The sequence below is a fragment of the Oncorhynchus tshawytscha genome, linkage group LG09 (assembly GCF_018296145.1).
Source record: "Oncorhynchus tshawytscha isolate Ot180627B linkage group LG09, Otsh_v2.0, whole genome shotgun sequence".
Taxonomy (NCBI): Eukaryota; Metazoa; Chordata; class Actinopteri; order Salmoniformes; family Salmonidae; genus Oncorhynchus; species Oncorhynchus tshawytscha.
Genome location: NC_056437.1, coordinates 38898290 through 38920263, shown reverse-complemented (window position 1 = coordinate 38920263; position 21974 = coordinate 38898290). Strand labels below are relative to the sequence as shown.

The 21974-nt window shown below is 40.2% G+C and overlaps 2 protein-coding genes across 6 annotated transcripts; both read right to left on the bottom strand.

The window, feature by feature from the left end:
- Positions 1–1489: 1489 nt before the first annotated feature.
- Positions 1490–10853, bottom strand: LOC112257944 (GTPase IMAP family member 8). 4 transcript variants are annotated; one of them, XM_024431896.2, is made up of 7 exons: positions 10732–10853; positions 5525–5624; positions 4695–5420; positions 3788–4507; positions 3428–3552; positions 2439–3126; positions 1490–2299 (listed from the first exon to the last, which is right to left on the bottom strand). In XM_024431896.2, exons 2-7 carry the CDS (start codon positions 5550–5552, stop codon positions 2013–2015), a joined length of 2574 nt encoding a protein of 857 aa, XP_024287664.1. In that variant the 5' UTR covers positions 5553–5624; positions 10732–10853; the 3' UTR covers positions 1490–2012. The 4 variants fall into 4 exon arrangements, with proteins under 4 accessions (XP_024287664.1, XP_024287666.1, XP_024287665.1 ...); XM_024431898.2 differs by having other exon boundaries at positions 5525–5610; positions 10732–10836; XM_024431897.2 differs by lacking the exon at positions 10732–10853 and having other exon boundaries at positions 5525–6127.
- Positions 10854–15816: 4963 nt separating this feature from the next.
- Positions 15817–20423, bottom strand: LOC112257943 (uroplakin-3b-like protein 1). 2 transcript variants are annotated; one of them, XM_024431895.2, is made up of 7 exons: positions 19987–20423; positions 17839–17903; positions 17539–17706; positions 17065–17296; positions 16875–16957; positions 16643–16772; positions 15817–16484 (listed from the first exon to the last, which is right to left on the bottom strand). In XM_024431895.2, the coding sequence occupies exons 1-7, from the start codon at positions 20160–20162 to the stop codon at positions 16289–16291; spliced, it is 1050 nt and encodes a 349-aa protein (XP_024287663.1). In that variant the 5' UTR covers positions 20163–20423; the 3' UTR covers positions 15817–16288. The 2 variants fall into 2 exon arrangements, with proteins under 2 accessions (XP_024287663.1, XP_042182806.1); XM_042326872.1 differs by lacking the exons at positions 17839–17903; positions 19987–20423 and adding an exon at positions 18958–19123.
- Between the last annotated feature and the right edge of the window lie 1551 nt (positions 20424–21974).

The following is a 21974-nucleotide window of genomic DNA, read 5'->3' as shown; positions in this document are numbered from 1 at the left end:
AGGTTTGGCGTCGAAAAACTGAAACATGTGGATCTTTTATGTTATGGGGCTATTTTGCCTCCACTGATCCTGGGACCCATGTTATGGTCAGCAGCATCATGAACTTTACCAAGTACCAGGACATTTTAGCCAAAACCTGGTTTCCTCTTTCCTGACTTCAGAATCTAGAACGGCTCTTTTGATGTTGTCTGCATGAAAAACTGCATGATGCATTGATAATAAAGGGGATGTTATGTTTTACTGTTTGGTTCTGCTAGGCCTTTCTCACTCAAACAGACACACAGACCCCGGTGGGAAGTTCATTATACCATATGATGGATATCAAGGATCTAGAAAGATTCTCTATGAAGGAATGGTCTAAGATCCCTCCCAATGTGTTCTCCAATTTCAGAAAACATTTGATAAAAATGCTCAGTGCCATTATCCTCGCAAGGTGCGGTACTGAAACAATTGAAAACAGGGGTCATCTTTTTTAGATTTTTTTATTACCTTATTACAAAATATTTTTCTCTGAGCAATTGTATTACTTTCAAATAATATATATAATTTTTTGTTTTTGCTTCAGTATTTGTATTATTTAGTTCATACAGTCTTTTTTGCTCATCTTTATCAAGGGTGCCAATAATTGTGAACCTGACTGTTTATGAGTAAATTTTTTAGAACCTACACATAAAAAAACGCATATTCGATCAAATAAGCCTCACATAGCATATTAGCAATTATATTTTATTTTGACCAAATTCGACTCTCTCATAGACCTCCATGCAAAAATATCCCCACTTCACACTGATTAACGCTGTAATTTTGCACAGCCAGATTTTAGGGTGGAGTCAAGCCTCTTGTTTGTTTGGGTACGGAGCTCATTAAAATAATACCATGTGTGCTTTGCAAGTGCTCATTTACATTTAGGGCCACAAAATACAAAAATACAGATCTCTAAAGTTTATTGTTACAAAACTAATCTAATTATTGTTCAGGCCAGTGAAATATAAATGACGGAATACACAAAGTTAATGGAAATACATATTTCAAATACATGTAACAGAAATACTGCCCATCTCTGTCAACATACACTGAGTGCACAAAACATTAGGAACACAATTAATTGCAGCTCTCAATCTTTTCAGTGGCATGTTGAAAGAGTCATAATTGTAGAATAGTAGTATATAGTAGTCACATACATATCTGTTCAACATATCATTTGTTAATTGGTTTGACTTGATAATGTACACTGAGTATACCAAAAATTAGGAACACCTTCCTAATATTGAGTTGCACCCTCTTTTGCCCCCAGAACAGCCTCAATTCGTTGTGGCATGGACTCTACAAGGTGTCGAAAGTGTTCCACAGGGATGCTGGCCCATGTTGACTCCAATGCTTCCCACAGTTGTGTCAAGTTGGATGGATGTTCTTTGGGTGGTGGACCATTCTTGATACACATGGGAAGCTCTTAAGCATGAAAAACCCAGCAGTGTTGCAGTATTTGACATAAACCGGTGTGCCTGGCACCTACTACCATGCCCGTTCAAAGACACTTAAATCTTTTGTCTTGCCCATTCTGAATGGCACACATATACAATCCATGCTTCAAATGGCTTAAAAATCATTCTTTACCTGTCTACTACTGATCATCTACACTCATTTAAGTGGATTAAACAAGTGATATCAGTAAGGGATCACAGCTTTCCCCTGGATTCACCTGGTGAAACCAAGAGCAGGTGTTCCTAATGTTTTGTACACTCAGGGTATATGTACACAAATACATGGAAAGATACAAGTAATCTGCCACCATCTTCAACTAAAAAGAAGAACATCAAGAAACTCCCATGACAAAGCTGAAATATCCTGCAAGAACATTTGCTTATGGCAATTCTCGGATGAGGTCCTGATATTATGCCCCAGATGTGTCAAGCCAAGGCAAGAGCTTGTTCCAAGAACAGTACATGTGTTATGTATTTTCTCAAAAGTAGGTATTACTTTCTTACTCTTAGTATTGTCATTTTGAACCCTGCTCAATGTGAATTCCTACGTTTGGTTTTCACCCCATAAGTGTGGGCCTCTGACTTTGCAGGACTATCCAACATCCTTGCCCTTATCTTGCCGTCCCCCAGACTCTCCTTGACTAGATTCTCCCATCGGTCCAGAGATTCGCCCATGAAACTGACTGCTGAACTCATAGTGCCATGCCCAGAGGATGCAGCAGATCTCCCAGCATACTTCACTCTCCATTCAGACACCTTGGCATGTGCTCCATAATTTATGTAGGAACTCCCAACTTCAGAGGGAGTCTCACAGCTCACTGAAAACCAGGGCAACAAACACTGTTAGAAGATCCCTTTGACTGGAATACCCAACAATAAATGTTAAGGATTCTAAGAAACATTTCTAAGATAAAAAAATAAAAAAAACAGATTTGGAAAACGTAATGTCAAACGTACTGCTGGGGATGAAGAAATCAATGCTTTCCTTCCCCTGTACAAATGGCAGTTTGGATTCCTCTGGTTCTACCACCACTGCCTTCAACATCCGCTCTATGAGTTCCTCTTCTCTCCTGTTCCATTCCTCTTCGGTCATCATGCCCTTTCCTGCTAACCAGTGAAGCATTGGCTTCTGCCTACTCTTCTGTTCAATAGTGAAATTGTGCCCTTTGTTACGTACAACCATCTCCTTTACCTTCCTCAACAGTGTTGTGACCTGAGAGCTATCATCCCAGCCACGGCAGTTCATTACATGATACCTGTTCCCACATTTTTCAACAAGTTGTTGGAGTGCCTCTCCTTCTCTCTCAATATATTCCTCAATGGCTCTGTCTCCTAGCCAATCTCCCCAGGTGAACAGCACCATTGTGTGTCTCCAGACTTTCTCAGTTAATAGCCCAAGGTGCTCCTCTACTGCTTTGAGGTCTCCCTCTGAAAATGGTGCAGAAATGGGAATGACCAGAAGAAAAGCATGGGGGCCAGGTGGACAGAGAGACACACTGCGCACCACTTCATCTTGAATCCAATCTCGTGCATCCTGTGGGGTTCTCTTCCACCAGCCTGGTGTATCTACAACTTTGAGCTTCATCCCAGCAACTCTCTTTTGTTGCATTACACACTGCATAGTTCTGTTTTGAATTCTGAATTCCTAAATATATCAACAACAAAAACATTTATAATCAGAATAATTAAGCAGAAAATAACTTTACCTGTATTTAGGAGTTACCAACAGGGGAATGTCATAAACAAACATCACTTTATGTTTTTAATTTCAACAAACTCCTTAGTATTAAAGAAACATTTCCTGGGCTTTAATTTCCACTTTAATGATAGAGACACTTTAAACGATAGTTACAGTTACAGGACAGGAGGACCCAAAATCTCAAAGTATGTTGCACTCATACAGTATCTGAAGGGATATAGAGCAGGGTGAATTCAAGTTTCCATACCTTGGTCAAAGCTGTCGGAAACAACTCTCCAACCAGTATTGTGTTTCCTGCCACACTCTTCCCAGCCTCTCTTCTCCCAACAAGTACAATTCTCAACTCATCCTCAGAGAATATGTGTTCCTCCCCTTAAAAACAAAAATCTACAATTTCTGCATGCTCTTGTTACAAAAAAACAACTTTTCTTCTATTTCCTCAACTCAAGGGTGTTTACAAAGACTAAATCAATAACAAATGCCTTTTTTTTAAACCTAGGAGATATGCACAAATGTTTGTCCACAGAGGAAACAGAAACAACAATGTAGAAGTGGTGAAAGTAGACATAATCTGTTAGTTTTATGCTTAGAATTCAAATAAACTCACCTTTAAACAGTTCTCTGAGTGTCATCATTTGTCTCTGCACCTTCATTGTGATCTTTTGAGCTCTTTCTTTTCCAGCCCTCTTTTTCTGTTCCAAGTCTGCTGAAACATCTGTGTCAATTTCATAAGGACAACCTCTGTTTCCTGCCACCATCTCCTCTACTTTCTCCAGCAGCTCGATTACCTGTGTTGCATCACTTCGATTCTTGTTGTCAAAAACATGGTATCTGTTACCACATTTCTCAATGAGCCACTGAAGACCCTTCCCTTCACTCGCAATGCGCTGCTCAACAGTTGTGTCTCCCAGCCAGTCTCCTCGTGTGAAGAGCACAATCGTGTGCTTCCAGACTGCATCTGTGAGGAGACCCATGTGCTCCTCAACAGCTCTCTCATATGATTTGTTGAATGCTGTTGCAAAGGGAACCACCAGAAGGACCGCATGGGGTCCTGGAGGACATTGAAACACACTGTGCACTATCTCAAATCTATCCATCTTGGAGGTGTTCTGTAGAGAACTATTGTAGTGCCAGCCTGGTGTGTCAACCACCGTAAGCTGCCTCCCTGCTACTTCACCATGTCTTGTCACACAGTGCACTGTTCTTCTTGTATTATCAGCAACATCAAACACACCTTCCCCCAGAATGGTGTTTCCTGCTGAGCTCCTGGCAGCCCATTGTGCCCCAACAATCACAAGCCTGAGGTATGTTGGGCTAGTTGCCTCTCCTGTAAAATTGAAAATACATCAGAAATCTACAGGGAGGATGCAGATCAAATGCTCTGAGGTAAGAGAAGGGGTGGTTGCTCCTGTGTTATGCAATTTTTCTGGTACTCAAGAAGAAACTATATGTATAATGCTGTCAGGTTTCATTCAATCTTGTCCTTAGTATTTCACACACACATTTAAGCTCACCTTTGATCAGCGCTCTGAGTCTGGTCCTTTGTCTCTGTACCTTAGCCATCATCCGTTTGGCTACTTCAATCACTGCTAATCTCTTCTCTTCCAGCTCTTCAGACAGTGCTTGGTTTGTCTCATAATGATTGCCATCGTTTCCTGCCACCATTTCTTCTATCTTCTCGAGCAGCTCTGTGACCTGGGTGTCATCACCCCTGTTATTGACATTCAAAACATGATACCTGTTCCCACACTTCTTAATAAGCCATTGAAGATCCGGCCAATCGCTTATGTGTTTCTGTAAACTTCTGTCATTGGGGGGAGTGATTGTACTAAACAGCACAATAGTGTGTCTCCAGACTCTATCATTGAATAGCTCCAGGTGTTCCTGTAACGATCTTTTGAATATGTTGGGAAAAACGGTGTCCACGGGAATGACCAAGAGAAAGGCTTGGGGTCCAGGATGACATAGATATACACTTCTCATGATTTCCAATTGATCCAATTTGGGAGTATCATCTACAGGATAACCCCACCACCAGCCTGGGGTGTCAATCAAAGTTATCTGCCTCCCATACACATACCGTTGTCCGCTCACACATTGGGCAGTTCTTCTTCCTGTCTCAAAAATGTCTCTGCCCAGGATGGTGTTTCCTATTGAACTCTTCCCGCTGGCTTCTATATCCCACATCTGTCTTCCCCCAATTAGCACAATCTTCATCTCTGACCGATGGTGGGTCTCCCCTGTCAAAGAAAGAGCTCAGTATATTCCTGAGGCACTCCTCAAATGGGAATGAGTTTTTCTTTTACAGGGTACTGTAAATCCTGAACATTGCCACAGAACTTACCGAGGGAGGGAGGAGCCCTACTTGCCATTTTGTGTTCTCCACACTTCTTCCTCCTTAGCCGTCACTGGCAGTAAGACTTATTACCCCTAACAAAATAAAACTGACAGACATTATGTTTTTATGAGAAATTTGACTAAATGAAGCACATAATAGAACTTTGAATGTTGCATCGACATCAAATTGCTCTCAAAATTAGGTATTTTTCAAGATTATGTTTTTAGACAGATATACATCATACCCAAGAAGACTCAAGGCTGTAATCGCTGCCAAAGGTGCTTCAACAAAGTACTGGGTAAAGGGTCTGAATACTTATGTAAATGTGATGTTTCCGTTTATTTATTTTTTTACCCACTTTTTCTCCCCAATTTTGTGATCTTGTCTCGTCGCCGCAACTCCCCAATGGGCTCGGAAGAGGTGAAGGTCAAGTCAGGCATACACCAAAACATGACCCGCCAAACCACGCTTCTTAATTAACACCCGCACGATTAACCCGGAAGCCATCTGGACTAAATGTGTTGGAGGAAACACCGTTCAACTGAGGAAAAAACGTCCAGCCTGCAGGCGCCCAGCCCACCGCAAGGAGTCACAATTGAATCAATTTTAGAATGAGGCAGTAACGTAACAAAATGGGGAAAACGTCAAGGTGCCTGAATACTTTCCGAATGCACTGTATACCACGGCTAAGGGCTGTTCTTAAGCGTGACGCAACGCGGAGTGCCTGGATACAGCCGTTAGCCCGTGGTACATTGACCATATACCACAAACCCTGGGGTGCCTTATTACTATTATGAACTGGTTACCAACGTAATTAGAACAATAAAAAGTATTTTTTTTGTCATACCCATGGTATATGGTCTGATATACCAAGGCGTTCATCCAATCAGCATTAAGTGCTCGAACCAGGTTTATAATTGTAAATAAATCCCCTTTGCGCAATCCGACAGGAGAGTTTGAGTGATGAAAATTGGTCAGAGGATCTCGAAATCTCTAAGCAAGAAACACTTGGATGAACATTAAAAAAACGAATGTTAGGCCTCCCGGGTGGCGCAGTGTGCCATCAGAGTCCCTGGGTTCGCGCCCAGGCTCTGTCGTAACCGGCCGTGATCGGGAGGTCCGTGGGGCGACGCACAATTGGCCTAGCGTCGCCCGGGTTAGGGAGGGCTTGGTCGGTAGGGGTGTCCTTGTCTCATCGCACACCAGCGACTCCTGTGGCGGGCTGGGCGCAGTGTGCACTAACCAAGGTGGCCAGGTGCACGGTGTTTCCTCTGGCGCATTGGTGCGGCTGGCTTCCGGGTTGGATGCGCGCTGTGTTAAGAAGCAGTGCGGCTTGGTTGTGTATCGGAGGACGCATGACTTTCAACCTTCGTCTCTCCCGAGCACGTACGGGAGTTGTAGCGATGAGACAAGATAGTAGCTACTACAACAATTGGATACCACAAAATTGGGGAGAAAAAGGGGTCAAATTAAATTTAAAATAAAAAATAAAAAAACAAAAAACAAATGTTAGACTATTTTCTGGTAATTGTGCTGTTATTATGTGCCAGATGTTAAGACTACAAAACATTACAAACGGTTTTCAACAGATCGCTGCCCACACCCGCCCGCCCGACTAGCATCACCACCCTGGACGGTTCCGACCTAGAATATGTGGACAACTATAAATACCTAGGTGTCTGGTAGACTGTAAACTCTCCTTCCAGACTCATATTAAACATCTCCAATCAAAAATCTAGAATCGGCTTTCTATTTCGCAACAAAGCCTCCTTCATTCACGCCACCAAACTTACCCTAGTAAAACTGATTATCCTACCGATCCTTGACTTTGGCGATGTCATCTACAAAATAGCTTCCAACACTCTACTCAGCAAACTGGATGCAGTCTATCACAGTGCCATCCGTTTTGTTACCAAATCAACTTATACCACCCACCACTGCGACCTGTATGCTCTAGTCGGCTGGCCATCGCTACATATTCGTTGCCAGACCCACTGGCTCCAGGTCATCTATAAGTCTATGCTAGGTAAAGCTCCGCCTTATCTCAGTTCACTTGTCACGATAACATCACCCACCCGTAGCACACGTTCCAGCAGGTATATCTCACTGATCATCTCCAAAGCCAACACCTCATTTGGCCGCCTTTCCTTCCAGTTCTCTGCTGCCAGTGACTGGAACGAATTGCAAAAATAGCTGAAGTTGGAGACTTTTATTTCCCTCACCAACTTTAAACATCAACTATCTGAGCAGCTAAGTGATCACTGCAGCTGTACATAGTCCATCTGTAAATAGCCAACCCAATCTATCTACCTCATCCCCATACTGTTTTTATTTTATTTACTTTTCTGCTCTTGTGCACACCAGTATCTCTACTTGCACATCATCATCTGCTCATTTATCACTCCAGTGTTAATCTGCTAAATTGTAACTATTCGCTCCTATAGCCTATTTATTGCCTACCTCCTCATGCCTTTTGCACACACTGTATATAGACTTTATTTTTTCTACTGTGTCATTGATTTGTTTATTGTGTTATTGGCATGTTTATTGATTACTCCATGTGTTGTTGTCTGTGTCACACTGCTTTGCTTTATCTTGGCCAGGTTGCAGTTGCAAATGAAAACTTGTTCTCAACTAGCCTACCTGGTTAAATAAAGGTGAAATAACATTTTAAATAATAAACAAATGGCCCATTTGCGAGATCAACTTGTCATTTGGCCTATGGCCTATTTATTGCCTTACCTCCTCACTGTATATAGACTTTTTCAAATGTTTCTAATGTATTACGTAGTTTGTTTATTCCATGTGTAACTCTGTGTTGTTGTTTGTGTATATACTGCATATATATATATATATATATATATATATATATATATATATATATATATATATATATATATAAAAAATCTGGGTTTAGGATTGTAAATTTTGCCATGGTTTGCTTATATAAAGGCAGGTAGCCTATAGCCCCTGAAAGGCCTACATCTCATTTCAGATAGTCCACAGTAGCCTAGGCAAGATGTAGGCAAGAACTGAACGATTTAGCAGCTAAATTAGTTCAAATTAACAGACTAATTTATTCAACATGAATGGCGAGGCGATTTCGAGGTAATAAATGCTTGTGTTTTCCAATAGCCTGCTGGATTGGCTACTGAGGATGGGGGTCATAATTTCAATCACTGAATTAAATATGAATAAACCAAATATGCTTGCGAACAACAGCCAGTGTTGTTGTCAATCATTTTTTATATATATTTTTTTTATACCTGTAGCTTAATCTGACTATTGTTGCGTCAATCTAATGCATTCTAACAACTGATCGGCAATTGCCATAGAGCTTTGATAACTTCCAATTTAATTAACTAAACATGTCCATTAATAATCGCACAAGGCTACAACAACAAACTGAAGTTATAGGCTATTTATTAAAATTGGTTTGACAGCTATACAAGCGGCTCAAATTGATTTGCAATGACTCCAGTGATATCGTCATTTCAACATATTGTAATGTTTTACCCATTCGAAAGTCTCTCAGCCTATCACACAATGTTATACAAATGAGTTGCTGTATGTGAGGATGCGGGAGGCATGCTGATAGTTTTTGGGAAGGCGTTGTGTGCGGTTTGTCAGTGCTGGTGTACACTCTGTTCATCCCCCCAAGAAATCAACTCGATTATTCGATGGGAAATCAGTGTCCAAGACTGTTTTCGCTAGTCAACAAACAACGTGCGAGTTTCGGTGGGTTTACAGGATCGTTACAATATGTATTGTATCAAATAGTATCCTATTTGATGGCCAACAGAGGCAAATGTATCATTCTCCACATTTAATGTCAGTTTCATTGAGAACTTTTCCCCATAAAAAGAATCACGTGAGGGAGTTCCATAACTTCCATTTGAAATTTCCACTCGGGCAGCCACCGAGACCCAAGAACTGAGCATGCATAAAACAAATCGTTTGATACCGTTTTATTTAAGCAAACTCAACATTAGAATACAGTTTAAACCGCCTTCTAGGGAATTATTGTAGTGCGCCAAAGTCGTTTTCCAATGCTTCATTATTTATTGATGTACATTAGTTCTAGCGTATTAATGTTTTATGGAAAAGGGGTTGGAAATAGGTATCTAAATAGCCTATCTACAACTGGTAAAACGCTATCACGCGAAGTGTGCGCTTGCAGCGGTCTCCTCTCGCTCACGTGACTCAGCCAATAGCTGTACACATGCACTCATTCTCCCTCCCACCACTCAATCAGTCGCCTGACTCGCTTTCTGACAGTCAGTAGCAAGTAACAGTGAAATATAGATTTTCTAAGGGAAATGCCATGGCGGCAGCCGTAAGATTTAGGGATAGCCCAAAAACCTTCAAACCGCGACCAATATATTTCAGTCGTCAAATCGTTTTCAAAGCAAGAAAATGACGAATAGTGCATTACTGGTTACGGTTATTGTCCCCGCCTCTTCAATGGGGTTTATCGCGGTTGGCATCCAACGTTGTGGTGCATTACCGCCATCTCGTGTACGCGCCCCCGACTCCCACCTATGTACCGGAGACCTAGCTTAATAAAAATTGACCAACAGATAGAAGTATGAAGATGGGTTCCTGCACCCTTACAAAAAATATATCAAGTTTGAAACTGCAGTAACGACTGTGGTGTTTGGATGCAGTATTTGCAGCTATACTGCACTCTGACTGCAGTATTTTTTCGTAAGGGCAGATACAGAAATGCCCACATACTGGAACGGCCCGAAATGAGGACCGCAATTACACCCCTCTCAGTTTTTTGGGCGACCCGAACAAATTAATCTACAAATGTGAGTGTAAATCTGAGAAGCGGTAGACCTGTTCTATTTGCACCATTTCTTTTCTCCCCTTAAATAAAATTGTAGCTTTTACTTCCGGTTTTGTACACCAGTTTCAAAGTGCTGAAAATGGGATATTTTGGTTATTGATAATATATTTCTCACTGCTTTAGATGGCACAATGATTCTGCACACTATACATTGCTCGTTTTGTCACAAACTGAAATTAGACGAACCATTCAAATTTCGGCAACTGGGAAGTGTACGCATATTGTAAAGTAGTATTGGTACGTGGTTTTTCATGTTTAAATACTGCTAATTTATACGTCAGAAGTTTGTCGTCGCAGAATGGTAATAAACAGTATATAAGACAAGATCCTTGTGTTACACTAATTGATTTCAGCAACTTACCATATGTTGAATGAGATGACTTGGTACAATATCTTGTCGCAAAGTCAACAAAAAGAGTAGCAGGTGAAAGTGAAATCTGAACACACACACACTGGCACTAACTTTCTGAGTCTGCATTCCAGTGTTGCATTTCGAAATATAACATTAGATTCAATGTTTAAAGGCACAGTCAATTTAGTGTATGTAAACTTCTGACCCACTGGAATTGTGATACAGTGAATTATAAATGAAATAATCTGTCTGTAAACAATTGTTGGAAAAATGACTTGTGTCATGCACAAAGTAGATGTCCTAACCTACTTGCCAAAACTATAGTTTGTTAACAAGAAATTTGTGGAGTGGATGAAAAATGAGTTTTAATGACTCCAACCTAAGTGTATATAAACATCCGACTTCAACTGTATGTCCAAGACATCACAAATATTTTTGTGTTGATATTGAGACAGTCCATTTTAACAATCATCTAGGATCCAGGTAATACACTTGTGTCCCCCGAACATAGCCGCGGGAAGTAGGGGTGCTGCAGGTCCCTTCGAAAAATCTACTTAAAAAACTAAAATATACAGTGCCTTGCGAAAGTATTCGGCCCCCTTGAACTTTGCGACCTTTTGCCACATTTCAGGCTTCAAATATAAAGATATAAAACTGTATTTTTTTGTGAAGAATCAACAACAAGTGGGACACAATCATGAAGTGGAACGACCTTTATTGGATATTTCAAACTTTTTTAACAAATCAAAAACTGAAAAATTGGACGTCTTTACAGATGCACTATCGAGAGCATCCTGTCGGGCTTGTATCACCGCCTGGTACAGCAACTGCTCCACCCACAACCGCAAGGCTCTCCAGAGGGTAGTGAGGTCTGCACAACGCAACACCGGGGGAAAACTACCTGCCCTCCAGGACAACTACACCACCCGATGTCACAGGAAGGCCAAAAAGATCATCAAGGACAACAACCACCCGAGCCACTGCCTGTTCACCCCGCTATCATCCAGAAGGTGGGGTCAGTACAGTCAAAGCTGGGACCGAGAGACTGAAAAGCAGCTTCTATCTCAAGGCCATCAGACTGTTAAACAGCCATCACTAACATTGAGTGGCTGCTGCCAACACACTGACTCAATCTCTAGCCACTTTAATAATAAAAAAAATTGATGTAATAAATGTATCACTAGTCACTTTAAACAATGCCACTTTTTATAATGTTTACATACCCTACATTACTCATCTCATATGTATATACTGTACTCTATACCATCTACTGCATCATTCCTTTACACTTGTGTGTATAAGGTAGTTGTTGTGAAATTGTTATATTACTTGTTAGATATTACTGCACGGTCGGAACTAGAAGCACAAGCATTTCGCTACACTCGCATTAACATCTGCTAACCATGTGTATGTGACCAATAACATTTGATTTGATTTGACAGATCTCTTGAGTGCCTCTGTGGAGATGTGAGAACCTTCCAGAAGGTCAACCATCTCTGCAGCACTCCAACAATCAGGCATTTATGGTAGAGTGGCCAGACGGAAGCCACTCTTCAGTAAAAGGTATCTTGCCTACATGACATGACAGTGCGCTTATTATTATTACTGCATTGTCGGAACTAGTTTGCCAAAACTCCGTGTATGTGACAAAAAAATTTTAAAAAAAAAAAATAAAAATAAAATTTGATTTGATTTGATTTGATTTGGTGGTGGCAGCATCATGCTGACGTGATGTTTTTCAGCGACAGGGACTGGGAGACTAGTCACGATTGAGGCAAAGATGAACAGAGAAAGTACATAGATCCTTGATGAAAACCTGCTCCAGAGCACCCAGGACATCAGACTGGGGCGAAGGTTCACCTTCCAACAGGACAATTACCCTAAGCACACAGCCAAGACTCTGCAGGAGTGGCTTCGGGACAAGTCTCTGAATGTTCTTGAGTGGCCCAGCCAAAGCCCAGACTTGAACCCAATCAAACATCTCTGGAGAGACCTGAAAATAACTGTGCAGCTTCGCTCCCCATCCAACCTGACAGAGCTTGAGAGAATCTGCAGAGAGGAATGGGAGAAACTCCCCATATACATGTGTGCCAAGCTTGTAGCGTCATACCCAAGAAGACTCGAGGCTGTAATCACTGCCAAAGGTGCTTCAACAAAGTACTGAGTAAAGGGTCTGAATACTAACGTAAATGTGATAGTTCAGTATTAAAAAAACACTTAATGTAAATGTACATTACTATATTATACATATCAATCAATCAAATGTATTTATAAAGCCCTTTTTACAGCAGCAGATGTCACAAAGTTACATAAAATATATATTTTATTCACAAAAGTAGTGCACTGGGCCTTTACTAGTCCTGTATTAGCAGATGACAGATGTCTTCAGTGCGCACATTTTCCAACAGCAAATCGCAGCCCCAACTCCAAACTACTTCCCACGGCTATGCACTCACTACTGTAAGTTGCTCTGGATAAGAGCGTCTACTAAAAGGGAAAAGGAATGAATAGACCATTTCAGTTTCCACATAGAAATACGTTGCATTTCAAGAAACTCTAAAACATACAGTACCGGTCAAAAGTTTGGACACCCCTACTCATTCAAGGGTTTTTCTTTATGTTTGACTGTTTTCTACATTGTAGAATATTAGTGAAGACATCAAAACTATGAAATGTCACATATGGAATCATGCAGTAAGCAAAAAAGTGTTAAACAAATCAAAATATATTTAGGTTCTTCAAAGTAGCCACCCTTTGCCTTGATAACAGCTTTGTGCTGTACAGTATATCAGGCAAACTCCAAGCGCACTGTCATGTTATGGGCACAACCTTCCCTGAGGACAGGGGGGACATATTTAACATTGGAATGTGATACAAAACACGTGTGCTTTAGGACCCTGCGGACGCCTCCGAGCAGACTGGATTTTGGACTGTGCAGACACCACAGAGCGGTCTGACAGGCTGTGTGAAGGCAAAGTTGAGCATGGTTCAGTGTGTAACTTTTGCGCTCTTTCACTGAGTTGTAAAAGGTAGCAGAACAGAAACTGGCTACTCTTTAGATGACTAATGTAGCTGGCAAGGTAACTGTTATTTAACTTAACAGGAAAAACTAAACTAGTGTTTATTCGCAGTGCTGCGCTAGTATTGTAACTGACATGTAACGTTAGCTAATGTTTCATCCCCTCTCGACTGAGGTGAATGAATATGCTACGCTAGTGAGTAGCAACCACAGCCAGGTCAGCTCTAGCCTCTATTTATCTGTTAGACAGCGATATGAGGTGGCTATTATTACTATCTAACAGCAGTTGTTTGTATGGAAATGTTTTGTAGCCTTTGTTTTGTCCCGTTTCAGAAGTTAATGAATTTGGCAAGCGTTCACCAGTCGATGTACCGTTAGAGAGAGAGAGCTGGTCAAAAGTTGGCTTACATTAGCTATTATTTTTGCCTCACTCAAACTTGACCTGAATCAAACGATGAAACAATCGGCCAAACGATTGAAGATTGATATTTTTTTCATTGCAATGTGAGTTTTATTAGTCAGTATGGCAATGTCATTTTATTGATCTGTTAGTTTGCCTAGCTAATTCCCTACTTGTCACACTGACACAGTAATAAACAGCTCTACTGTCATGGTGCACAGTAGAGGTCTGTGTGGGACCGATTTCTTAATCCTGCTCCTGCCTGCTCCCGCTGGCTTTCTGTCTGACTCCCACCCGCTGCAAGAACTTGTCCCAAGTGCAATTTTGCAGTATATTCAGTGAATGATTCAAAGTTCCATCTTGAATTGATGCTTAAACCTATAGTAGCTACATGACAGCTGCTTAAGCTTAAAGCTACCGTCTGGGATCTGGGAATAACTGGTCATTTCAATTATTGCAACACAATATTGATTATTGAATTATCATGGATCTAGTTCAGTCTTATCAATCACTTAAATATATTTAATAATCGCTTACCTAGCTTGATGTCTGTGGTCATTTTTGCTTACTTTTGTTTTTCTAAATAGAGATGGCTAGAAGGGCCATGTGTCATAAAGAATTGTGTAGAAATGTGCTTTAGATGCCCCCAAAAATGGGAGGACCAGGGACTGTAGTGACACCCCTTGCACTGAGATGCAGTGCCTTAGACTGCTGCACCACCCGGGAGCCCTAAAAGAAATCATAGATTGACTATCAATAACATAATAATACCTTTAGCAAAAAAAGTGTATTTTTAATTTACAATAATGTAGGATCTATGAGAATAGAAAGGTACAGAACTTTTGTGGAACATCACAGCACAGTTTAAAAATATATGGCACATAGAAATAAAAACTGGATGGTGTTCAGAGGTAGATGGGAGGAGTTGAGTGGAGATGTAGGATGGGAATAAAAACAAACAAAAGATAACTATTGTAAAATATACTGTGTCCGTAAAATGTATATAGTATGTATAAGCTGGAAGTAGAAACCTAAGTGTTGTTGTCCATTAGTTTACTCTAATTAGGGGAGGGATGCTAGTGTTAGGGGAAAATAATAAAGAAAAAAAATGTTGGAAATGATGCATTAATGGCAATGCTGGTAAACGCTTGAATACATTTAGGTTTTTTTTATCACAAAAGTAGTGCACTAGGCCTTTACTAGTCAATCAATCACATGTATTTACAAAGCCCTTCTTACATCAGCAGATGTCACAAAGTGCTATACAGAAACCCAGCCAAAAACCCCAAACAGCAAGCAATGCAGATGTAGAAGCATGGTGGCTAGGAAAAACTGCCTAGAAGGGCAGGAACCTGGGAAGAAACCTAGAGAGGAACCAGGCTCTGAGGAGTGGCCAGCCCTCTTCTGGCTGTGCCGGATGGAGATTATAACAGTACATGGCCATGATGTTCAAACGTTCAAAGATGACCAGCAGGGTAGGCCTCCGTCTTGTGACCTTAGCGTACGTGTAGGTATGTACGGCAGGACCAGATCGAAGAGATAGGTAGAAGCAAGCCCATGTAATGCTTTGTAGGTTAGCAGTCCTTTATTACTAGTCCTTTCAGCACAGGCATCACCCCCAGCTGTCATTTATGTTGATTTAAAATGATAAGGGGTTAGCTATTATCTGACAAAGTTTGGTAAACAATTCTTTTTAATGTTCATTTTCATAGAATGACCCATTTACACACTACACAGCAATGATGACAGCATATAGGAGATATGAGAGAAATTGAGTATTATGAACTTCTCTTTCTATTTTGATTATTGTAAAAAGGGAGAAAAAATACCTATAAATATATGGTTAAAAAATTGAGTTTTGATTAGCTTGGTGCACTCAACTGCATATTTTTCTTTGTCTAAATAGATTATATTTATGACACAAGTCATTGCCTCCAAATAAATTTAGCCTATAACGTGAATTTAACATTGTATTTTAAACATAGGACTCGACTCCGGCTATTTTAAATTAAGCAACAAAATTAGACCTCTAAATAGCTATCAAACCCCCAGCCTTAATATCATAAACATATTGATCATGAATGACAGTAAGAAATTGATGTGTCAATGAACCACTAAGTGCAACATTTTCCTCTCATAAACACTTACTACAATTCTGTGGCTGGTTTTTTCAAATCATAGTCAGTGTAGCTCTTGAGCCTAATGGGGCTAGTGGCTGTGGGTCTATGTGGCTCATCCTCATAAGCACGGTTTACATAGGGGGAAGGCTCCTTCAAGTTGTGAGTGTCATACATGCGCACTGATCCTGGAACTTGGATTTCCTGTTTCTCCTTCCGACAGCAACTGCAGAGGACATAGAGGGTTGGAGAAATCAATGAATGTCAGGTAGCCTATTAGATACATGCTAAGTAGCCAACTATGGAAATGGAAATGAACATTGTGTCTATGAATCCTATGTCTATGAAGTTTAACTGGGAAAGGCAGTAGGTAATATGACTCACAGGACATAGAACAGCATGATGAGCAATAGCAGCAGCAGCAAGGCCAGGAAGGAACACAGGATAGATGTAATGACAATCATGGACGCAGACCTTCCAGCAAAGCCATTATCAATGCTTTCAAGGTCTTTCACTGGAATAGACAACGGTGTTGTTTTAACATTTAGCAGAGGTACATGGAGATTTCTGATTTACTGAATACTGTAGATTCAGAAAATATATGGGAAGTCCTTACAAGTGTAAAGAGTGATGTTGTTGGACCACAAACTCTCCGCAACAACTGTTTTGTTCTCTGGGTTGATAAGAACATACCTAAATCTGAAATAGTGGAAGAACATAATTTAGGTTGGTTGCATTGAATTCACACAATGGTACTTCAACTTAGATCCAAAGTCAATGCACTGTGGTGAAGGAGGGGTTCTGACCTGGCAGTGGAGCCAACAGGCAATATTCCATTACAGTTCGGAGTGGAACAGCTACCGTCAGAGCCAACCCTGAAGTAGTCTGTTCCAGCGGCGATGGGGCAGGGGTAGTCTTTCTGAAGCCCCAACTTGGTCAGGAAGTATTTCTTCGAGGTGTTGGAAGAGAAGGCGGTTGGATACGGAGAGAGGGTGTCAATGTTGGACCTGTTCTTGTCGGCATCAAAATTGTTGACTCCTGTTGAAATGTAACAAGGTTGTAGAATAAGAAAGAACAAAAATGCAATACTGTGCTTTCTTTTTCTTTGTTCTGTATGTGAAGTACAACATACTGTATCTACTTTGGTGCACCAAAACATTCTAAAATGTTGACATTGCATGTCTTTTTCTTCATAAATCAAAGACGGAAGAATGTTCAATTGCTCTTCCTGTATGCCATTTGGTTTTATATTTCCTATCAAATGCAGAGGATTCCAGTACCTGTATCTATGGCCGATACGAGCCATAATTCACAGGTAGTAGTAGAATTGCAGGGCAAATTGGCCAGACTGTCGAAGTAACAACTTGGGGACGTCAGTATCACTGAATTAGTGGTCAGTTTCGCAGCCAGGTTGGAAGGGTTTATTGCAGGAGTGTTGTTGACTGGTACTGTGAAAGGACAAAGAAAAAAACATTTAGACTATTCCCAAAAACTATTGATAATTTGAGCATTACAATGAAAGAGAATGTTTTCTAGTCTAAACTGTTTCCTCCCTTTGTTTTTACAGATTCTTCTTCTACCTGAAATGTTCCAACACACATTTTGGGTGTGTCGAGTGAAACTGCTAGACGGTTGTATAAAAAGCCTGTAAAAAAAAAAAACTGTTATGGACTTTCTATCCAACTTTGCATCAATATATTTAATTGAAATGACACATCTGTCATCTTGGCCCAATTTCTCAATACTGGCCAAACCAGTGAGGGAGGTCAGGTTATTGTGCAACATGAGACGTCACACTACTCATGTTCAGTCATGCCAATTGGATCTGAAAACTATACCTATTAATTACGTCTCCTCCCAATATTGTAGGTGTTCCATTCAGCATACCTTGTGAGTGTGTTTTCCACACATATTTAAGTGACTAATTTCTGCAATGTTGTTCAACAGAAACTCAGCACATCTGACTAATACTGGTGGAGCCAGCTTGATAGTTTCACACATTAAATCTGAAGAAAGGTTGCTCTCTTATAGTACACATTTTGTTTTATGGAACCCACCTGTTTTTCAGTAAAAACTCGTAACTGACACGTAAACCTTTGCAAAACAGTTACATGCAGCCTACATTCAATGCCAAAAAAACACATTTCAAACCCCCACTTTCTTTAATTGCTGTGATTTGTTTTAATAATTATCATCCATTTAAAAAACATATGAGCTACCATACCAGGTCTCAGGAATGGCTCATTCTGGAGATCCCTTTGATCTCAACTGAGTTAGCTAAATCGGATTTGTTTGGGTTTTTTACACCTTACTTCTGGATTATCTCCAAAGCTCTCTAAAATTGGAAGGGTTGGTTCCTCTAGGGCTGATTGAGGACCTTTTTTTTAAATTTGATTTGTTTGTTTAATAATGATTGCTTTAATAATGATTTGCTTTTCTTGTATTGATGTTTATAGTGTATATTAATGTATATGTTTGATACAGGGCTCATCTGTAAAAGAGACCTTAGTCTCAGCATGACTCCCAGTCAAAATAATGGTTAAATAAATACTAACTTGCATAACTGAAACTGAGGTAAATACCTTTAAGATCATATGTGAAAGATAATCCTGGATATTAATAACTTTAACAATCCACAAAAAAACCTATTCAGACACTTGACATATTGTGAATATTACAACTGAAAAAAATCCACTTACTTTGACAGAACCCAGTCCAGACAGACAGGCACAACACTACATAAAATAGTAATGCCATTTCTTTGAACAATTTGGTATGCTGTATGTTGCTCACTGCGCCTGGGAAAGTGACTGAACTTAGCTGATGTGAACCGTTCCTAAATAGATTCCCTACCCATCCCTTTTTAAAAGAGATTGAATCAAACACAGGTTAGTCTGTATGGGTGTGTGTGGTTATTCCTGATTGAAACCATTTGTGGTGTTTGCTACAGGTGTTTTGCACGCCTAGACATGCATACTCTTTTGTTCAATTTAGTTTTATTTGCTTAATACACAAAAACCACATAGCATAGCCCATGTTGACTATTATTTCATTCAGGTGAATATTCATTTGACATATTCTTGGCAGGTATTACCAGTTACTCAATTGTTCATTCATTTCTCCAGAGATGTGGTTTATTACATTGTAAACGGACAGGTGTAAGAAACAATCATTATGTCAAAGCTTGAGAATCTGTAAATATACCTGCAGAACTATTCAAAGTTATTAGTCTTCAGTTTGTATTACAAACATATGTTCACACCTTCAAAGGGTATCCTATGTAAGTCAAATAACACTTGTAGGAATTGAAACATATTAAACAGTTTAGGGTGTTTTTCAAAATGAGACAAACCTGATTTGATCAGCTATGTAAAACTGTAGTGATCACTTTTTTATATAAAAGAAAATACATGTTATGCCTTCATTGTAAAGCAAAGTGTATTTTCCTTAATGGACATTGCTGTAGTAGTTACTAAGGTGGTGTGTGCTGTAATTTGTGATCCCAGGGCTACGTGCAGGAGAAGTCGACATCTATCTGGTCTTTGGAAGACTGAAGTCAAAAACAGACACACCTCAAGATGAGACATTAGTTGGTAAAGAATATGTAATGGGCTGTATAACCTGGTATAACTTAGAAATTCACAATAAGTCATTTTTGTTGCCTTGGCATTCATTGAAATTAACCCCACTAACTACCCATTGTTAGGTTATGTCCCTGTGTGCCTCACCAGTCCAGCACAGCTCCCATCAGATCCTCAAAAAAGTTATACAGCTGCACCATTGAGAGCATCTTGACTGGCTGCATCACCGCTTGGTACAGAAACTGCAAGGCACCCGAACACAAGACGCAATAGAGGGTGGCGAGTACAGCCCAGTACATCACTGGGGCCGAGCTCCCTGCCATCCAGGACCTCTATACCCAGCGGTGACAGAGGAAGGCCCCCAAAACATTGTCAGACTACAGCCACCCAAGCACGGCAAGCAGTAACAGTGTACCAAGTCGGGAACCAAGAGGACCATGAACAGCTTCTACCCCCAAGCAATAAGACTGCTAAACCAGGCTGCTAAATAGCTACCTGGACTACCTGCATTTACTTAACTCTCTTTCACCGACTCACACTGGTCTCTACCCTCATACACTACATAAGCCCACACACGCATACTGACGCCACACACTCACCGTATACGCTTCTGCTACAGCTCAGTCTATTATCTATCCTGTTGCCTACTAATTTTACCCCTACCTATATGTACATAGCTACCGCAATTACCTCGTAACCTTGATCATCAACTTGGTGCTGGTACTCCCTGTATATAGCCATGTTATCTTTACTAGTTGTTATTCGTTATTCACTGTGTATTTATTTCTCATGTCACTATTTTTATTTTCTTTAACTCTGCATTGTTGGAAAAGGACCTGTTAGTAAGCATTTCACTTGTTAGTCTAAAAATGTGACATAACATTTGACTTTCATTTGACTACAAACAAAATGCGTTGAGACTGTAAACAAGACATTCAGACAGCTTCATAAATATAGGCAGCTGTTGTTTACATTGTCAACTGCACTGCTGCATCTCCAGTTCTACAACTTTAGAGCAACAACTCACTTCGGAGGCAGTTTGTGAAAAGTCTAGACTTGGTAGATGTGGAAATAAGATTAAGCTTACTTTAAAAAAATCTTAGAATAGGAACAATCTAAATAGAATGTTATGTTGAAAACTTAGTTCAGTAGAGAAGTTGACACCTATTCATTTACCATTCAAACGTTTGGACACCTACTCATTCCAGGTTTTTGTTTATTTTTAAATTTTAAACGATTTTCTACATTGTAGAATAATAGTGAAGACATAAAAACTATGACATAACATATGGAATCATGTAGTAACCAAAAAAGTGTTATCAAATATAAAATATTTTTTATTTTTCAAAGTAGTCACCCTTTGGCTTGACATTTTTGCACACTTGGCATTTTGTCAACCAGCTTCATGAGGTAGTCACTCGGAATGCATTTCAATTAACAGGTGTGCTTTGTTAATTTGTGGAATTTCTTTCCTTCTTAATGCATTTGAGCCAATCAGTTGTGTTGTGACAAGGTAGGGGTGGTTTACAGAAGATAGCCCTACTTGGTAAAAGACCAAGTCCATATTATGGCAAGAACAGCTCAAATAAGCAAAGAGAAATGACAGTGCATCATTACTTTAAGACATGAAGGTCAGTCAATCTGGAACACTTCAAGGACTTTCAAATGCAGTCGCAAAAACAATCAAGCGCTATGATGAAACTGGCTCTCATGAGGACCACCAGAGGAAAGGAAGACCCAGAGTTACCTCTGCTGAGGAGGATAAGTTCATTAGAGTTAACTGCACCTCCGATTGTAGCCCAAATAACTGCTTCACAGAGTTCAAGTAACAACTTTTAAATTTAATTTAAAATCTTTACTTGACTAGGCAAGTCAGTTAAGAACAAATTCTTACTTACAATGACTGCATGAATCAGGCCTTCGTGGTTGAATTGCTGCAAAGAAACCACTACTAAAATGACACCAATAAGAAGAGACTTTCTTAGGCCAAGTAACATGAACAATGGACATTAGACCGGTGGAAATATGTCCTTTGCTCTGATGAGTCCAAATTTTAGATTTTTGGTTCCAGATGCCGTGTCTTTGTGAGATGCAGAGTAGGTGAACGGATGATCTCCGCATGTGTGGTTCCCACC

Coding starts and splice junctions, on each gene's coding strand:
- LOC112257943 (XM_024431895.2), bottom strand. CDS start 20,162: ATGGCAGGGAGCTCGGCCCCAGTGATGTACTGGGCTGTACTCGCCACC. Junction 17,904..19,986: donor ATGGGAGCTGTGCTGGACTG/GTGAGGCACACA, acceptor TTTTTTTTACAG/GCTTTTTATACAACCGTCTA. Junction 17,297..17,538: donor CGTATCGGCCATAGATACAG/GTACTGGAATCC, acceptor ACATTTCAACAG/GAGTCAACAATTTTGATGCC.
- LOC112257944 (XM_024431896.2), bottom strand. CDS start 5,552: ATGGCAAGTAGGGCTCCTCCCTCCCTCG. Junction 4,508..4,694: donor ACTCAGAGCGCTGATCAAAG/GTGAGCTTAAAT, acceptor TCAATTTTACAG/GAGAGGCAACTAGCCCAACA. Junction 2,300..2,438: donor TGATTTCTTCATCCCCAGCA/GTACGTTTGACA, acceptor CCTGGTTTTCAG/TGAGCTGTGAGACTCCCTCT.